We start from the raw sequence: 20,216 nt of genomic DNA, 5'->3' as shown, positions 1-20,216 counted from the left end.
TCAATCACAGGAAGTCCTGATAGCTCTACCTTCAAAATGGTTTTCTGGATTTACCAGAAGCCAAATTTTACCATTACTCTCTGGGTCAAAGCCTCTACTATCTTCTGGATTATTGTAGAGCCTCCTAAGTAGCCTCCCTTCTTTATCCTTGGCGTCTTACAGACTATTCTTAGGATAGTAGCTACTGTGGTTTGTATATTTGTTTGAAATTTCTAAATGTCATGTTGAAATTTTATCCCCAATATAGATTCTAACAGGAGGTATTGGGTCATGAGAGTGGATCCCTCATGAATTGCTTTGTGCCATCCTCACAATGAATGAGTCTCACTCTGTTAGTTTCCACGACAGTTGATTGTTGACAAGCATCCTGGACTTCCCTCTTCATTCTCTTGCTTCCTCTCTCACCGTGCAATCTGTGTAGGCCAACTTCCCTTCACCTTCTGCCATGAATAGAAGTTTCATGAGGCCCTCATCAGAAACAGATGTTGCCACCATGCTTCTTGTACAGCCAGAACTACTATGAGCCAAATAAACTTATTTTCTTTATAAATTATCCTGCCTCGGGTATTCCTTTATGGAAACACAAATGGACTGAAATGGTAGCCAAAGTGATACCCTCTTTTAAAATGTAAATCAGGTGTAAGGAAGGGGTCCAGTTTCAGTTTTCTTTATATGGCTAGTCAGTTTTCCCAGCACCATTTATTAAATAGGGGATCCTCTCCCCATTGCTTGTTTTTTTCAGGTTTGATGAAGATCAGATGGTTGTAGATGTGTGGTGTTATTTCTGAGTTCTCTGTTCTGTTCCATTGGTCTATATCTCTGTTTTGGTACCAGTACCATGCTGTTTTGGTTACTGTAGCCTTGTAGTATAATTTTAAGTAAGGTAGCGTGATGCCTCCAGCTTTGTTCTTTTTGCTTAGGATTGTCTTGGCTATATAGGCTCTTCTTTGGTTCCATATGAAACGTAAAGTAATTTTTTTCTTATTCTGTGAAGAAAGTCAATGGTCGTTTGATGGAAATGGCATTGAATCTATAAATTACTTTGGGCTGTATGGCCATTTTCACATTTATTCTTCCTATTCATGAACATGGAATGTTTTTCCATTTGTTTGTGTCCTCTCTTATTTCCTTGAGCAGTAGTTTGTAGTTCTCCCTGAAGAGTCCTTCATGTCCCTTTTCAGCTGTATTCCTAGGTATTTTATTCTCTTTGTAGCAATTGTGAATGGGAGTTCATTCATGGTTTGGCTCTCTGCTTGTCTATTGTTGGTATATAAGAATGTTTGGGTTTTTTGCACATTGATTTTGAATCCTGAGACTTTGCTGAAGTTGCTTGCCAGCTTAAGGAGTTTGGGGTCTGAGACGATGGGGTTTTCTAGATATAGGATCATGTCATCTGCAAACAGAGACAGTTTGACTTCTTCTCTTCCTATTTGAATACTCTTTATTTCTTTCTCTTGCCTGATTGCCCTGGCCAGAACTTCCAATACTGTGTTGAACAGGAGTGGTGAGAGAGGGCATCTTGTCTTGTGCCGGTTTCCAAAGGGAGTGTTTCCAGCTTTTGCCCATTCAGTATGATATTGGCTATGGGTTTGTCATAAATAGCTCTTATTATTTTGAGATATGTTTTATCAATACCTAGTTTATTGAGAGTTTTTAACATGAATGATGTTGAATTTTATTGAAGGCCTTTTCTGCATCTATTGACATAATCATGTGGCTTTTGTCATTGGTTCTGTTTACATGATGGATTACATTTACTGATTTGCATATGTTGAACCAGTCTCACATCCCAGGAAATGCATGTAGGACTTAAAGCCTAAATGATGGGTTGATAGGTTCAGCAAACCACCATGGCATATGTATACCTGTGTAACAAACCTGCATATTCTTTGCTTGTATCCCAGAACTTAAAGTAAAATAAAAAATATATTAGGAAAAGAAGATTATCCTTTGGGAATTAAACTGCAGTCATCACATACAAAATGGATTGCAAGAGAGATATACAAAAAGGAAAAAAGAATTTTCTTCTCACGTCCAAGAATAGGATAGTAATGAATTATATTTTGAGGGTGAAATGACCAGTCATCTTAAAGCAACAGAATGAATCCCAGGCTTCAGTTAATAGCTAACCTTGACTATAAATTTAAAATGTTGGTACATCTAAAAAAAGGAATTATCAATCAAAAAGGGATTGTATCAACCATGGAAAAAAAGAAAATCACAAAAATTGGTGATATTCATCCAAATAGTTTCCAACAGAGTAACAGCTTTCTATAATACACTATACATAGTATAACCCCTTTGGTAAAGTTATCTCTACAGAAAGGATAGATGAATCGGATGATTTTTAACTTTTACCATTAAACGGATACTTTATTTAAAAAAATGTGAATCAGATTGTAGCTCAACTACGTTTAGGAGCTCATAGAGGCTCTCCACTACAGAATAAAAGTCAAAGTCCTTATGATGGCCTAGAAGGCCACATGATCTGTTCCCACCCCCACCTTTTCATGTCTCTGATCTCCTCTCCTACTACTATTTTTCATGCTTATACCACTCTGCTGTCACCACATAAGCCTCTTGGTTGTACCTTATATCTTCCAGGTACACTCCCACCTCAGAGCCTTGCACTAGCCATTTCCTCTACATGGAACACTCTTTTGTTAAATGATATGTGACCAACGCTTCACTTCCTACAAGCCTTTGCTCAAATTTCACCTTTTTAGTAACGCCTATACATACCATGCTGTTTAACACTGCCATCTGCCACTCTCAGGAATCTCAGCCCCCTTTATCCTGCTCTACTTTTTGTTGTATTCCACAGCGCTTACAATCTCACATTATTATTGTTAGTTCATGTATTACACTTTTTGCCCGTTGTCCTTCTAACACACTAAAAAGAAAGCTCTATAGTAGTAATACTTATCTGCTTTGTGGTGTTTTCTAAGCACCTAGAATAATGCCTAGCACACAGTTTTGATCAATACATACTTTGGATCCCTCTCTTCTAAATTCCAACAATACTCATTTTTTTTTTTTTCTTAATCCCCTGGGCACCCACCCCTGAGTACCATGCACTGGCCGACCCCTGGATTTCCACCTTGCCCCATTCCTGAGTGCCCTCCATGTGTGCCTCCCCTGACCATGCCCTCTGTAGGGCCCTGGGCACCTATTCCACCAACTGGGTGCCAGTCCTTAGCCCACCCTTTTGGATGTCCATTCCCTCCCACTCTGGGTGTCGGCAGCCTGGGTGCACTTCCCTGCCAGCATGAATGGGCTGTCTATCAGGCTGATATCACCTTGGTAAAATTCGCCACCATCGTCTATTCTTCACCTTTGCAGGATTAGAAGTATAGTTTGCAGCTACCATTAACGTCCCTCAGATAACCAAGCCAACAATACTAATGATAGAACAAGAATGCCAGCTTACCAATCTTAGACTTAAAATAGAAGTACCAAAGTTACCAGATGTCCACAGCTCTAAAAGTCCATTAACTTCCTGCACAAGCTACATGGAAACACAAATTATAATCAGAAGGCTCAGAGTCAGAACAAGAAGTATTTACATGATTTGGGTATCTGATGGTGTTAGATGCTAATTAGCTTGTATCTTCACAAGGGAGCCATATCCAGTGTCTACTGGTAGAGATCACAGGCAAGGCACTTTCCCTGCACAGTGCTAACCAGCCTCTCCTGATTCATTTATTCAACACATTTCTTGGGTGCTTATGATGAGTCATGTAGTGTGGGAGGCAGGCACTGAATATACAGGGACAAATAAGACAAAATAGCTCTTGTTCTTGCTTTTGAAGAGTTTGCTTTCTAGTGAATAAGGCAAATATTAAGCCAATAAACATATAATGAAGCGAGATGATCACAGGCTGTGCTGGGAGCAATAACTAAAACAGAGTGATGTGTTAAAGCTATTCCAGATAGGGTTGTCATGGAAGAGCTCAGTGGAGCCTGGAGATGAATGTGAGGCAGTCGTGAGATGAGCTGGAGGAAGCTTTCCCACCAGGGGCAGCAGCAAGTGCAAAGGCCCAGTGTAGGGGGTAAAAGAGGAGATGGGTTACTTTTTAAAAGCAGAAAGAAGCTAGCCAGTAGAAGTGCAAGAGAGGTATGGGATATATTTGTACAAAAAGGCAGGTCTTGGAAGTTTTCACAAAATCTTGGTAGGTAATTTGGATTTTCAAGGCACTAGCAAGTACATTCTGAAGAAAAATTTAGAGGGATGTAAGAATAGATGGTAGGATACCATTTAGGAGGCTATTATGAGAGTTCATGCAAGAGATGCTAGTGGCTTAGACTAGGAAGATGGTAATAAGGATGAGAAGCAGAAAAATTGAGATATATTCTGGAGGGATATATCTCACTCATAGGATTTCTTTTTTTGAGACAGAATGTCACCACTGTTGTGCAGGCTGGAGTGCAGTGGCATGGTCTAGGCTCACTGCAACCTCCGCTTCACAGGCTCAAACCATCCTCCCACCTCAGCCTCCCAAGAAGGAGTAGTGGAGACTACAAGTGCACACCGCCACACCTGCCTAATTTTTGTATTTTTAGTAGAGATAGGCTTTCACCATATTGCCTCAAACTCCTGATCTCAAGCGATCCACCCACCTCACCCTCCCAAAGTGCTGGGATTACAGGTGTCAGTGACTGTGCCCAGCCGCATTCATGGGATTTTAAGTTGGAATGAATATAGTGAGGAGAGTAAATAAAAAGGAGAAATCAAAGATTAACTGGTTTCAGTTTGAACAACCAGCTGGATAATGGTGCCATTTCCTAAAATGTAAATAGAGAGGGGAACAGATTTGTGGGTAGAATAGAAAATCAGGGGCATGTCAAGCCCTGATATTAAGATATTCCACTTAATATCTAAGTGGAAGTACTAAGTTATCAATGAGTCTGCAGTTCAGAGAAGAGGGCAGGCCTAGAGTCATCAATTTGTGAATCACCAGCTTAAAGGTGGTAAGGGACCTAGGCACAATGTGACATGTGTAGGAAGGGAAGGGTAAGGAAGGGAGACCAAAACCCATTCTGGAGGCACTCCCATATTTAAGGGCCAGATCTACAAGGAGAGGCCAACAAAGAAGACTCAAGACAAACTTCAGCTGGAAGAGAACCTGTAGAGTGATAAAACAGAGGCAAAGAGACAATGTTTGGAAAGGGAAAGTTTTAAAAGATAAGCTAAATGTTGAGCAAATGAACAAATATATCAATGTTTTTGGAAGCCAGGATAATCAAGATTGGGGAAGGGTAAAACAAATATGGGGAAGGGTAAAACAAATATAGGAAAGGGAAAGGGAAAGGGAAAGGGAAAGGGAAAGGGAAGGAAGAACACTGTGGTATTGGATTGCTAGACTGGAATTGAAGGTATCATGATGAACTTATGAAAAGTCCTAGAAAACAGTGGCATCCCCATACAATGAACACATTTAGCACCTAAATTTAAATACTGTCTGTTAGATAATAGCATTATATCAATTTTAAATTTCTTGATTTAAAAAATTATATAGTAGCTATGTAAGGGAATCATCTTAAAAAAGTACAGACTGAAGTATTTAAGGGTAAAAAGCCAAAATGTCTGCAACTTACTCTTAAATGGTTCAGAATAAAATCATGATATGTGTGTATTTGTACAAACATTTTTACAGTAACAGTTAGTGATTCTGGAGGAAGGGCATATGAGAGGGGTTTTTTTTTTTTTAACTATTCTTCCACCTTTTTTATATTTTGAAATTGCAAAATAAAGTTTAGTAAGATAAAGGTAGAAAGATGTGCTTTGGACTTAGCAATATGGAAGTCATTGATGAATTTGATCTATAGTTTCAAGAGTCTCAGCCATGAAATCATAGCCTCTGCTAGCTTTCTACCTAAATATTTTTAAATTTCTCTCAGATTATGAGTTAAATCTTTCTTTTATATTTTCCAACTGGATTGTTTTTGTAATTTTTATGTGTTTCACCTGTTCTGCAAACTGTGGCAAAAGTCATGAAATAAGAAACAGAAGATGTAAAACAATGGGAAAAAGGTAAAGGGAAATCTCTATGACATCAGTCTAGGCAATGGCTTTTTGGATCAGACCCAAAAGCACAGACAACAAAAGCAAAAATAGGCAAATGAGATTACCTCAACCAAAATGCTTCTGCATAGCAAAGGAAACAATCAAGAGAATAAAGAGACAACCTACAGAATGGGAGAAAGTATTTGCAAACCATGTCTCTAATAAGGGGTGAATATTCAAAATACATAAGACATGCAAACAACTAAATAGCAAGAAAACAAATAATCTGATTTTAAGATGGGCGAAAGACCTAAATCAATATTTCTCAGAAGAAGACAACAAATGGCCAGCAGGTTTATGAAAAAAATGTTCACTATCATGAATCCCCAGGGATATGCAAATTAATACCACAATGAGATATCACCTCAGACCTGCTAGAATGGCTATAATCAAAAAGACAAAGAGTAACAAGTGTTAGCGAGGAGGTGGAGAAAAGGGAACCCTTTCGTGCTGCTGGTGAGAATGTACATTAATATAGCCATTATGGAAAATAATATGGAGGTTCCTCAAAACATTAAAAATAAAATTATATGAACCAGCAATCCCACTACTGGGTATATATCCAAAGGAAATGAATCATTGTATCAGAGATATCTGTCCTTCATGTTTCCTGCAGCACTGTTCACAATAGCCAAGATTGGAGTAAACCTCAGTGTCCATCAAAGGGTGAATAGATAAAGGAAATGTGGTATGTATACACAATGGAATACTAGTGAGTCTTCAAAAAGAAAAAAAAAATCTGTCATTTGCAACAACATGGATGAACCTAGAGGACATTACATTAAGTGAAATAAGCCAGGCACAAAAAGACAAATATTTGCATGATCTCACTTATATGAGGAATCTTAAAAAAGCTGAACTCATAAAAGTAGCTACTAGATTGATGGTTACCAGGGGCTGAGAGAGGAGGGTGGTTGGGAAGATGTTGGTCAAAGGATACAAAAATTTCTGTAAGACAGGAGGAATAACTTGGAGAGATCTACTGTATGACAACTATAGTTTATAACAATGTATTGTGTTCTTGGACATTGCTAAGAGGGTAGATTTTAAGTGTTCTCACCCCAAAAGTGAGTATGTGAGGTAATACATGCTAATTAGATAAATTTAGTCATCCCACAATGTATATATATTTCAGAATATCCCCTTGGCACAGTGGCTCACACCTGTAATCCCAGCAACTTGGGAGGTGGAGGATTGAGGATTGTTTGAGCCCAGGAGTTCAAGACCAGCCTGGGCAACATAGGAAGACCCTGCCTCCACAAAAATAAAACATAAAAAAGTAGCCAGACATGTAGCATGCACCTGTAGTCCTAGCTACTTGGGAGACTGAGGCAAGAGGATCCCTTGAGCCCAAGAGTTCGAGGCTGCAATGAGCTATAATCATGCCACTGCACTCCAGTCTGGGCAACAGCACAAGACCCTGTCTCTAAATAAATAAATAAAAATATCATATACACAATAAGCATACACCATTTTTGTTCATTTAAATAGTTAATAATAATACCAAATGTCTTTGTAACATCTACTGAAATTATCATTTGATTTCGCTTCTGGGCCTATTAATAGCTATGTTATCAATTCCATATGTCAAACATCTTAGTAGCTCTAGAATAAAACCTACTCAGTTATGGTAAACTATTCTTTTAATATATGGTTTCTAGGTTCTTTATTTAGGATTTTCTCATTGATATTTTTAAATTACACTGGCCCATATGTTTTTATGTGAGAGTATGTGTGGGATAGAGAGAAACATATGATTGCTTTGTCATTTTTGGCATTCAGTGTTTTGTTGGCTTTATAAAATAAATTTGGTAACCTTGTCAGTGTTCTAAACATTTCCAAAGTATAAAAATCCTTTGTTTTATAAAGCTTCGAAGGCTTTACCCATAAAATGATCTGGGCTCAGAATGTAATATTTTAAGATCATTTGTTCTATCTTCCTTGGTATAGGTTTTCTATTTTTTTCTTGCGTCAACTTTAGTAACTTATTTTTTTCTCTGAGATTATTCATCATGTATGTAAATACATGTAAATCCTCTTTCTCTCTTGGGCGTCATAGTCTTCAAATGTATGTATAAGGAGCCATCAGAGAGAGAGTGAACAGAAAGACTGCCTATACACAAGGAGTGGCTGCCCAGGTTCTGGCTGGTGTGAAACATTTATGTCCCAACCAGGGCAAATTGCGATTTTGTGGGAAGATTGCACCTTCTTCCTACCTGCTTTCTCAAGGTAAAGACAGAGTCAGTTACCAATTATGATTTACAGAAACTACTTCCTTGCTAGCAAAAAACGCCACCTCATCCGTTATTTATGATATTATAAGATCATAAATTTGATTTATAACCCAAAACATTTATAGGAAGAAAAAACTGGTTTTGATTTATAATCCAAAACATTTTACGGAAAGAAAAGGAAAAGTCTTAATATGACTATATGAACTTGAGCCAGGGGGCTGCAACAGTAACTACAAAGTTCCAGTTGACAGAAGTAAGTGAAACCAAAACAGTCCTCAGATCTTTTCTCTAAGCCTGTCTGAAATCCAGCCATGCTAAGAGCTTAGGACTATCAATTGCCCATTTGCTTAGATTACTTTCCAACATACCCTGGTTCATTCTTAGGTACTTAAACATTTGTCTATTTAGTTATGTTATTTTGACTGAAACTTCAGACAAATTTTTTTTTTGGCACCGAGATCCTTGTTCCACAGAATTAGTCAATGCCAGAGATGTCTGATGAAATCTAAAAATGTCAGCACTCAGAAAAATGTTCAAACCTCCTTCTATTGCTGCTATCTCAGACACTATGATGTGTCACAATGCAGATATAATGTAATATAAAACTTCTAAATACAATTTCAGCTTTGAGTCTGCAGTACTCAAACAGATACAGATTTCATGTGCAATAGATTTACTTTCTTCCTAGATTTTTGTATTATCTGTTCCCAGAAAATCAGCCATTTATCTAGACAAAGACCCATGATAGATTATTTTCTCCTTCACTTGATTCCATTCTTGCCCCCTAACTTATCAATTTTTATTTTTTTAAATGTCTGAAGTTTCAGTTTTTAAGAAACCAATAATGTGATACTAATATGTTTCAAAAAGAAAATAATAAATTAGCTATCATGGGATGTCATTCTAACTTTTCGAAGCTGATTTTATTATGGGACATTCTAGAGTGAGTCTATGCCCACTTATCAGTGTTGTTTTAAGTGTATCTGTTGGGACCTGAACACTCAGATATTTCAGCTCTCCAGGTGCTTCTCATGAAGTAAAATACCTATGCTTGGAGTTCAAACATTTTTGAAAGACATGTTAAAATTGATTCCTATACTAGTTCATTCTCATACCCCAGACTGGGTAATTTATAAAGGAAAGACATTTAATGAACTCACAGTTCCACACGGCTGGAGAGGCCTCACAATCATGGTGGAAAGCAATGGAAGAGGAAAGGCATATCTTACATGGCGGCAGGCAAGAGAGCTTGTGCAGGGCAACTTCCATTTATAAAACCATCAGATCACATGAGACTTATTCACTACCGTGAGAACAGTATAGGGGAAACAGCCCCCATGATTCAATTATCTCCACCCAGCCCTGCCCTTGACACATGAGGATTATTACAATTCAAGGTGAGATTTGGGTGGGGACACAGACAAACTATATCAACTCCCTACCTTTTCAACGGCTTGAAGTCATTAATGGTGAAGTTGTAACACATTTGGTTCAGGTGACATCACCTTTTAAAAATCCTAATAGGATTAGAACAAATTCATTTTTAGTCTAAACTTCTTTAGAAATAAGACATTTTCAGATTATACTTAAACTTAAGAGGAAATGTACATTCATAACAAATTATTATTATCCTTTTCAAGACCTGAATTATATTTAATGCCTTTTAAAAATGTGTAACCACATCTCTGTGTTTATAAAAGAATAAAATGACTTCAGTTCCACTCCTAGGTCACTCCTATCTGAGTTGGTTTGGAAGGTGGCGGTTATGTGGGACATGGAGCCCTTCTGACTGCTTGCTGCTGACTGTGCTATACCCTCCTCTCAACAGCAGTCAGAAGTTTTACCTGCCTCTCCTACACATGAAACTGATATGAAAATGGCCCTTTGAAATAAGAGATGTGGGAGTAGCCTTAAATTATTCAGGATCTTTATTGTTAATGAATGTGCTTCTGTGAGCCCTTAAAAATAGTGCAGCCTCAAAGATTACTGTTTTGCATACAATTGCTAGACAGCCAGAAGAAGAATCAACTCTGCATGGGAATGCTATATCTGGAAACCTGATTTCACTCAGCTTCTGTCTTCCAGAACTGCCGAGTCATTTTTATGGAGGTTCGACTAGAAGGCTTCTCTGGGGAAACTAAGAAAGGTAAGGACCTGGTGTGGAGGCAGATAGATCATATCTTCAGCTGTTCTGTTGACTGGCCGGGAGGCTGGATGCTTCTAGGCCTACCCGGGAACTTCAGGAATTTCTACACCAAGAAGAGTTCCAAACTGATTTCTCATGCTACAACTTTTCTAAAAAATCGTATTTGAATATATATGGAAACTTGCTAGGTTTTGGGAAGTCTTAGGTTACACTATTGCTATTATTATTATTATTATTATTATTATTGAGACAGAGTCTTGCTCTGTCACTCAGGCTGGAGTGCAGTGGTACATCTCGGCTCACTGCAACCTCTGCCTCCCGGCTTCAAGCAATTCTCCTGCCTCAGCCTCCTGAGCAAATGGGATTACAGGCGCCCACCACCACGCCCGGCTAATGTTTGCATTTTTAGTAGAGATGGGGTTTCACCATGTTGGCCAGGCTGGTCTTAAACTCCTAACCTCAGGTGATCTGCCTCCCTCAGCCTCCCAAAGTACTGGGATTACAGGTGTGAGAGCGACTGTTCCTGGCCGCTGTTATGTTTTTAAAGAATGAAAGTAATCAGATTTTTCTTTAATTTTGCTTTTTGTAAAATGTTATTTATCTGCCCAAATAACTTGTGCTCTAATCCATTCATTCATTAGAAGGGGGGTAAAGTATTATTTAAATTTAATTATCGTATAACTTCTAAAAACAGTTTTAAACTACCCATGATAACACAGGTAGTTATGTACCCATGTTACATCTTTTTCTGAGAACTAATAAGCCTTTTCTTATACCATAACCCATTCTTTTTGTTGAAAATGAATATATATATACATATATATAAATAAAATATATATATTAGACACACACAGAGACTTCAAAAATTCATGGAAAAAAGGAATTAAAAGATAAAAATAAAAACAAATGTATTTCTCAGCATAAGCCTTAGCAAGTTCAAGACACTTTTGTAAGTGATAATACCAGCCATTTAGTCCATCCTTAAAGAATCGAGGGTACTGAGAATTTAACCATGTCAGTGCAGTCCTTTTGACATTGTTAACTGAAGAAAACTAGGTGCCCTTTAAAGATTTTTTAAGATTAGGAAACAAAAAGAAGAGAGAAGGAGCCAAATCAGAATTGTAAGGTGGATCCCTAATGATTTCTCTTCAAATCACTTGCAAAATTGTCCTTATGTGATGAGAAGAATAAGCAGAAGCAGTGTCATGGAGGACTCGCTGGTGATGCTGTCCTGGGTGTTTTTCTGCTAAAGATTTGGCTAACTTTCTCAAAACGCTCTCATAATAAGCATATGTTATTATTCTTTTGGCCCTTCAACAAGCAAAATACCTGGAACATCCCAAAAACTGTTGCCAGAACCTTTTTTCTTGATAGGTCTGCTTTTGCTTTGACTGGACCACTTCCATTTCTTGGTAGCCATTGCTTTGATTGTACTGTCTTCAGGATTATACTGGCAAAGCCATGTTTCATCTCTTGTTACAATTCTTCAAAGAAAGCCTCCAGAATCTTGGTCCCACATGTTTAAAATTTCCACTGACTCTGCTTTTGTCTGCAGCTGATCTATGTGCAATGGTTTTGGCACCCTTCTAGTAGAAAGCTAGCGCAACTTCAATTTTTCAGTTAGAATTGTGTAAGCTCAATCAGTTAAGCTATCTATGGAGTTGGCTATTGTTTCTTCTGTTGTTTGTCCTCTTAAATTACAGCATTCACTTTTCTTTAAAGAAAAACTTCATTCTTTTCTTGCAAATTGATGTGGATGGTCTGCTGCTGTGGGTTTCATCTTCCACATCATCTCATCCCTTCTCAAAATGAGTTATCTCTCGGTGAACTACTGATTTCTTTTGTCTTTTCTTTTTCTTAAATTTAATTTTATTTTAAGTACTGGGATACATGTGTAGGGTGTGCAGGTTTGGTACACAGGTAAATGTGTGCCATGGTGATTTGCTGCACCTATCAGCCCAACACTTGGGTATTAAGCCCTATATGCATTAGCTATTTATCCTGATGCTCTCCCTCTTCCTGCACCTCCAACAGGCCCCAGTGTGTGTTGTTCCCCTCCCTGTGTCCATGTGTTCTCATTGTTCAGCTCCCACTTATAAGTGAAAACATGCCGTCTTTGGTTTTCTGTTCCTGTGTTAGTCTGCTGAGGATAATGGCTTCCAGCTCCACCCATGTCCCTGCAAAGGACATGATCTTGTTCCTTTATATGGCTGCATAGTATTCCATGGTGTAAACTACTGATTTATTTGGGGCATTGTCCCCATACGGCATTGTCCCCATAAACTTTTTGTAAAGCATCAATTATTTCACTATTTTACCACCCAAGCTTCACCATAAATTTGGCGTTTGTTCTTGCTTCCATTTTAGAATTCATGTTGCTCTAAGAGCTACTTTCAAACTGGTAACCTTATCCTTCTTAGTGCTTCAGACTAAATCCTGTTCAGACATGCTTCAACATGATAGTGTGAGTTTATTTTGGTACAAAAAAAATTTTGAAATCCTTGCCTAGTTTTTTCAAAATACACATTTTCCACAAATCTTTCGTGTGTGTGTTGTTTGAACAATAGTTGCAACATGAAACAATTAACAAAGGTAGCTAATTGACCACTCTTTTAAAACTTATTAACAGAATCCTATGTATACATATACATAATGTATGTATATATGCATATATGTGACAAATTGATAGCTTTTGTTAGAAATTTAATATGTAGAATTATTTAGCATAGTGTTATTAGAAATTTAAGAATTGAGAGTTTCCAATTTTGTTCTTAAAGTTCAAGTAAATTGATATCATCTTAAAGTAAGAATACAGTCCACTCTTAAAATTATAATGCCTCAAAGGCTCTAAGTCATCATGGTATTAGTTTCAGGAGCTGTTCTCAGTTTTCTGAGAAGCGTGGCCAGTATCGAGAGCCTCTACTTCTATGTTTCTCCTTGTTTTTTCCTCCCAAGATATTTCAGTCTCCTTGAACACCTTGCAGTCACTTTCCACAGGTAAAATGATTTGTTTAGTTGCCTTTTTGTTCCCCTGGCCTCATTCCTCTGCTGCAAAACCTTCTGCTTAAAATACTGGTTCATTTCTAGTTACAGGGACCCACCTGCCATCTGTCATTCCAGGAAATTTGTGAAATGGATCCAGATAAACAAGGTGAGTATTATTGTCAAGTTTATGGGCATAGTTTGTAAACAGAAAAATTAGGCACAGATGTTATATTTTCAGACCTCTGATTTGAAGAAGAGTAAACATTTGGCAAATTTCTGGCTGAAAAGAAACTGTTATTTGATTAAAGTGGTTTTCTCTCTCTTCTAAACAGAAATCCACCATGTACTGAAGAATATTTGGTCTATTGTCTCGAAAGCACCAAAAATAATCTAACAAAAGACTTGATGTCAACATAATTACATTTGAATTGCTGTTCAAATACACACAAACTATTGCCTTAGTTTTATGTATATTCATAGTTTACTATTAAAATGAACTTATCATATATATTTTAATGTCATGGGTAAGTTCACAGTACTGTGTGGTTCAAGTTGGGAGAAAGGCCTCACGGTTGTCACTATATGAAAATTTTATAAGTGGATATGGAGAAACTAGTTCCCCTTTCTTCTAACTTCGCTGAATGCCAAGAACTGATCTGTGGCATTTCTATTGCTAGATCTATTTGCAGCCTTACTCCCCTAACCAAAATCTACATTGTTATCTTACTTGTTTTATATGAAATTCTGTATGATCCCTAGTTGTTTATCTAAAACAACATTATAAATAATTCCAATAGCTTTGGGTTTTCCAAATTTGGGTTCTCATATTAATACGCTTTACACAAAGCAATAGGTAATCCATTCAACTCTCAATTTTCTTTTTCTAAGGCAGTGTGTCTCAAAGTTAGCATGCATCAGAATCACCTGAAAGGTTTGTTAATATGCTGCAAAGTTTGTGATTCTGTGAGTCTGGGGAAGAGTCCAGGAATGTGCATTTCTAACAGTTTCCCAGATGACCTGATGCTGCTGACTTGGGACCACACTCTGAGGACCACTGGTCTAAAGCATGTATTTTGGATCATCAAAGTAGATGATGGACATTTGAAAGAATTGTATTACATCCACCTTAGTATCTGTGGAAAATAAATATACTGATGGAGCTAAGCAAAAACAAGAATCCCGGTCAAAAGATATTTCCCAATCATATTGCTTCCATGAACAAGAAATGTAGCTTGTGTTACTATTTCTTTAAGCATCTAAAACTACTTTGTTCATAGCTTTGGGCATGATACATTTGGTAATTTCTTCCTTTCTTTAGTTTGTTTTTTTTGTTTTTGCTTTTTGCATTATCAAAAAAAAAATGTAAGTTAGCCTTTAGGAAGTGGGTCTGGTGTTGGCTTACCTGGCCTCCTCATTCATTTTCCATGTTGCACTGTATCACAGCTTGCTGTGTTATGCTGCATAACTTTCATCAGATGATGCTGCAAAGCATAACTTGACAGGAGAGTGATGGCCAGATGGTAGAGCAGCTACAGAGTCGCTCCTCCACCGAGAGCAGCATCTGGGAACTTGCAGAGCCCCTTGTCTGCTGATTCTCTGTATCCGCTTGGTGCATCTGAGAGGAACCAGGGCATAAACACTGGCCAGTTTCCAGAGGAAAGAAATGTTGGGTATTACACTGTTGTAAATTATTTCCACCCTATTATGCCTACTCTCAATTTGTTTTTTTTCTGCAGACATAGGACAGAGGAGTTTCTGACATCTCCCATTCTCTAACATTGTTGTCTTATTTGAAAACTAAGCATTTTTAAAGCCTAAGGAAATGGTGAATAACAAAAGATTTAGAGCAAAAAAAATTTTTTTTTTTTTTTAATATGTTTGCACCTCTTGAAAAAGAAAGGAAAACATGTAGAGGGATTTTAAACCACCTCTCTTGTTTGGGCGACAATGTTTAGGCACAGCCCGCTTCACCTGAGGTAGGGGTCTTTAATTCATGATCATATGCTGACTGTTGGATCAATATACGTTCAGAGAGAGGCCTGTGGCATGTTCTCACTACTTTGGGACGGCTCTGGCCTGGTTCAGCACTGTAATTCCCTTTGTGGCTCCGCACAGCGCCTGGCACTCAGTATCTTACGTGTAACAGCCAGGACTTTACCCCACAACACTCAAGGGCAAGACACATCATTTCCTAAATCAAAATCAAGTCACTGTACCTTGATATGAAATTTAGGCTGAGTTAAGTTTGGGAGGGAACTATCCCTGGGAGACAAACAGAAAGCTCTAAGGCTGCTACCTTGAACCTTGGTCAAGGCCCTGATTGAAGTCCACTGTGACCACCACTTGTGATGCTCTCTGCCTTTGGCTTTGTATTCCACTTGAAGACATGGGACTCCATATCAAGACTGGACACAGAAGTCCTCGTCACGCCTGTGGCTGGCCTCCCTGGCTACACCATGCAGCCATCCCTCCACTCAGGGGTCTGCTAGGAAGGGCAGCCCTGGAGACACCTCCTAAACCCAATCTTAGTCAGACATTCCCCAACTTCTTGTCTAGGCATCAGGCTCTCTTCCACCTCCAGGAAAATTCCAGATTAATTATTTCATGGGCCTGTCCATCTTTTCATATGAAGGCCTGAGTGGAGGTGACTTTAAGAGTGGCCCTTATGTGGTGGCTCATGCCTGTAATCCCAGCACTTTGGGAGGCGGAGGCCGGCAGATCACGAGGTCAGGAGATTGAGACCATCCTGGCGAACACGGTGAAACCCCATCTCTACTAAAAATACAAAAAAAAAAAAAAAAAAAAAAAATTAGCCGGGCGTGGCAGTGTACACCTGTAGTCCCAACTACTCAGGAGGCTGAGGCAGGAGAATGGCATGAACCCAGGAGGCGGAGCTTGCAGCAAGCTGAGATCGTGCCACTGCACTCCAGCCTGGGCGACAAAGAGAGACTCCATCTCAAAAAAAAAAAGAAAAAGAAAAAGAGTGGCCCTTAAACACAGAGACATTGTTAGATCTCCCAGAGGAGTGAAAACAGCTTAGACTTACAGGATGAACACAGAAACATTGCCTTTCCATTCTTTAAATTCTCCCCTTGCTGCAAGAACAAGACAAAAATGAATGTCACCACAAATTACCTTGCCACATATGTTTGAATCAAAGAAATACACCAAGCAGTTCCTTGTTTCATTTTTGCTCAGGGCCTGTTCCAAGGCTGGAGACCCACTGTGTCTGTCTTCTGTCTTACTCTCTTTCTTTGCCTGTCTGTCTGTCTGTCTCTCTCTCTGTCTCTCTCTCTCTCTTTCGGTTTATTTCTAGGCTGTGTTTCCAGTCACAAAACTCCCCAGCACACCCTGCTAACACCTTATTGCCTGAGTTTTATGTTAATCAGCTGACATTACACTTGAAAGTAGTTTCATTTTCCTCAGGACTTCTTCCTCTGGGCATCATAATTATACAAGTAAGTCTTGGCCTCAGAGCTTGCTTGTGTGTGAAATCCTTGCCTCAGAATGAGCGTTTCTGGGTGTAAACTCTAATTGGAATTGGTTATCACCGGAAATACTGGAGATGCACGGCTGCTTGGCAGTTCTTTCCAAAGTTTTTGACTGATTTCCTCTTTCACCCTTCACTATAACCGTGCAAATCTTCACTATTCCTCAAGTTTTCTACCCCACCACCTCCTCCTAACTCTTAAGTGTGTGAACATGCCCCCAACTTTACAAAGAAAACAGAAGCTCTCAGACATGGCCATTTCCCCAGCCCATCATCTCCTTTTATAAGTCCTTTCAGGGAATGAGAGATGGCTTCTTACCAAAGCTAATTCCTTCACCTGTGCGTTTTCCGCCCTCTCTCTACTGCAGCGATGGGAGCAGTTAGCAATACTTCAGCGATTGTGGCATTAAACTTACCTCAAAGAGGCTGTTACCTTATAAAGTTAATAACCCAATCAAGAGATCTACTGTGCAGCATGGTGACTATAGTTAATAACAATGTATTATATTGTTGAAAATTGCTAAGAGAATAGATTTTAAATAGTCTTACCACAAAAAATAAATATGTGACATAATATATATGTTAATTAGCTTGATGTAGCCATTCCACAAGATATACATATTTTGAAACATGCTGTGCATGATTAATATATACAATATTTATTTGTTAATTAAAACAAATGAAAGTAAATGAAATAACCAAAGGAAGGACTAGCTTTCCTGGGCTGGGACACTGTCACCAGGAAGCAATTTTTCTCCATCTCTAAGTTCATCTCTGCTCGCCCTTGTGTGTTGATTTCATTCTCAATGAAAATGAGAAAACAAGGCAAGCTGTGCTACAGTGCAACATGGAAAATGAACGAGGAGCCCAGGTAAGCCAACACCAGACCCACTTCCTAAAGGCTAACTTTCACATTTTTACACAACCTGACAAGAGAGTGATTGCTGCTCCAATCTACAATTCCAAATTCCAGTCCAGAAAAAAAAAAAAAGTCTGCTTCCCTGGTAACTGGAACCAAGAGTCCTTGAACCCAGATTCATTGGAACATTCCTCGCCTGACTTTGGTGTGTACCCACCTCTGGGGAGTGCGATGATGCTCTCACCAATGGGCTGGACCTGGGCCACGTGCCCCTGTGGAAGTGGGAGAGTTGCAGTTGACACTACTGGAATTTCATGGACTCAGATTAGGGGAGGTGGTTCACCTGGAGAAAGAAAAATGGATGCTGGGTGACTAGGGGAACACGTGCCCTCTGAGAAGGACTTTGCTACGTCGTATACTACCCGGATTCCCTACTTCCTGAGTCCTCAACCCCACTCTGTCTCTCCTGGCTCCTCCTCCCTGACCTATACGTACATTCTGGAATTTCTCCTGCCTTTGAAAACCAATTTCGATTTGATGTGTTGTTCTAGCTGTGGCTCTCTTGTCTTCCCTTCACATTATAAGATCTTGAAAAAGTTGTCTGGTTGTATGTTTTCTCCTCACCTTACACTCAGTGCTCAATCCTCTGCAATTGGATTTTGACCCCCATGACTCCACTGAAACCGCTGTCACAAAGACCTTCAATAATCAAACTAGTCATAAAAAGCAGAAGCAATAAATTCCCTTTATACCAGTAAGTTTCAAACTTACTGGTATACCAGTAGTTTTCAAACTTTCGTTTGCATCAGATTTACCCCCAGGGCCTGCTAAGACTCAGGTTGTCCCCTAGATTCTCACCCCTAGATTCTGGTATACCAGTAGTTTTCAAACGTTCGTTTGCATCGGATTTACCCCCAGGGCCTGCTAAGACTCAGGTTGTCCCCTAGATTCTCACCCCTAGATTCTGGTGTCAGAGACTTCTTAGATTTTTGTTAGAAATTGTTTTTCTCCCAAGTTCCCAGGCGCTGCTGCTGCTGCTGCTGCTGCTGGTCCAGGAACTGTACTTTAAGGTCCACTGGTTTATACCACAATAATCAGTTAGAACAGGCCATTTTAACTGCCTAAAACAAACTAAGCTATTAATGTGTATGATCTTATATAGCTTTATTGAATAACATTAAAGATAATATGACTAAATAGGGAGATCTCTATAGTTATTTTTTCTAGATATGAAGACTGATCATTTCGGTCAAGCAACAGAAAGCTCTGTTGTAATGTTGTTATCTCTTAAATTAAATAACAATCAAATTTGGAGCATTGGAAAAAATTTAAAATTGTGGGTCCTTAAGAAAGGTAACAGAAACAATTTAGGAAGTATATTGCCTATATTTTCTTTTTTAAAATGTGCAAATACCCTTTGAGGAATGTACTGTAATTCCCATTCATCTGATGAAGAAACTGAAGATCAAAAGTAACTCATTTTAAGAAAAACGAAGGAACAGAACTAAGTATAGCTGGCTCCAGAGCTCTCTCCCCTCCTTTACACTGTGAAATGGGCAAACACACACTCAGTGCCTAGAAGGGCTCAGGAATGCTCGCTCTTGTTGTACTGCTATTGGTGGCGGTAACTCTCAAATGAAGGTATATTAATAATTCTTTTCTTATTATAAAAATAGCATATACTTTTTATAGAAAATTTAGGTAATACTGAGTAGAGAGAAAATAACCATGAACACTAATAATTCAAGCACTCAGAGATGTCCACTGTTAACAGTTTGGTGGATGGTACTAGAAGTTAAGCTCCACAAAGATGTCCATCTTTATCTGTCTAGTTGAATGCTCTATTTCAAGGGCCTAGAATCATGCCAGGGCCATATAGTAAGGGCTCAATAAATATTGGCTAAATGCATGAGTAGATGGATAGCTTTGGGGTCTTTTTCATTTATGCATAAATACATGTGTCCACGTATAACTAGAATCTATTTGCAAACTTGAATTTATATTTTACATGTAGTTTTTTTATCCTGTTTGTTTCAAAGGCCATTGACTTTTTATATAAAAAGTGGACAGATTGATGGAATATTCCCCACTTTTTGGTGGACTGAGAAGGTAAACTAGGTTCACCCATAGCCCTAGAATAATGTAAGTCTATTATTATTTGTTTACAGAAAGAAAAAAGAGCTCTAAACCTTAATTTCCTCACCTGCAAAATAAAGTAAGCTTATCAGATCTCTAGGATTTCCTTCCAGGATGTGGGATTTATATAATGAGACAGTACTTTATTCATAATATTTTATGTTTTCTTTACAGATGCTCTTAATAGTATTGAGAATTCCATTTACAGAACAGCCTTCAAATTACGATCAGTGCAAACTCTGTGCCAGTGTAAGTATAGGCTCTCCTGAAATATTTGAAATAATCTGAGCTTGATATGT

At 38.5% G+C, this 20,216-nt stretch overlaps 1 protein-coding gene across 2 annotated transcripts in view; it reads left to right on the top strand.

Annotated features, from left to right (window-relative positions):
• The first annotated feature begins 5,797 nt into the window (after nucleotides 1-5,797).
• Nucleotides 5,798-20,216, top strand: part of LOC105468017 (dystrotelin) — a 76,823-nt gene continuing 62,404 nt past the window's right edge. The window contains exons 1-5 of one of the 2 annotated variants that reach the window (XM_011717898.3): nucleotides 5,798-8,296; nucleotides 10,387-10,447; nucleotides 13,315-13,444; nucleotides 13,535-13,598; nucleotides 20,092-20,166. In XM_011717898.3, coding sequence (XP_011716200.2) covers nucleotides 13,580-13,598; nucleotides 20,092-20,166 — 94 coding nt within the window. In that variant the 5' untranslated portion in view covers nucleotides 5,798-8,296; nucleotides 10,387-10,447; nucleotides 13,315-13,444; nucleotides 13,535-13,579. Of the gene's footprint in view, nucleotides 10,448-13,314; nucleotides 13,445-13,534; nucleotides 13,599-20,091; nucleotides 20,167-20,216 lie in introns of both variants that reach the window. The other variant, XM_071073289.1, reaches the window with a different exon arrangement.

The sequence above is a fragment of the Macaca nemestrina genome, chromosome 11 (genome assembly GCF_043159975.1).
Source record: "Macaca nemestrina isolate mMacNem1 chromosome 11, mMacNem.hap1, whole genome shotgun sequence".
NCBI classification, from domain to species: domain Eukaryota; kingdom Metazoa; phylum Chordata; class Mammalia; order Primates; family Cercopithecidae; genus Macaca; species Macaca nemestrina.
The sequence above is the reverse complement of the archived record's forward strand: the minus strand, read 5'-3'. Positions and strand labels throughout refer to the sequence as shown.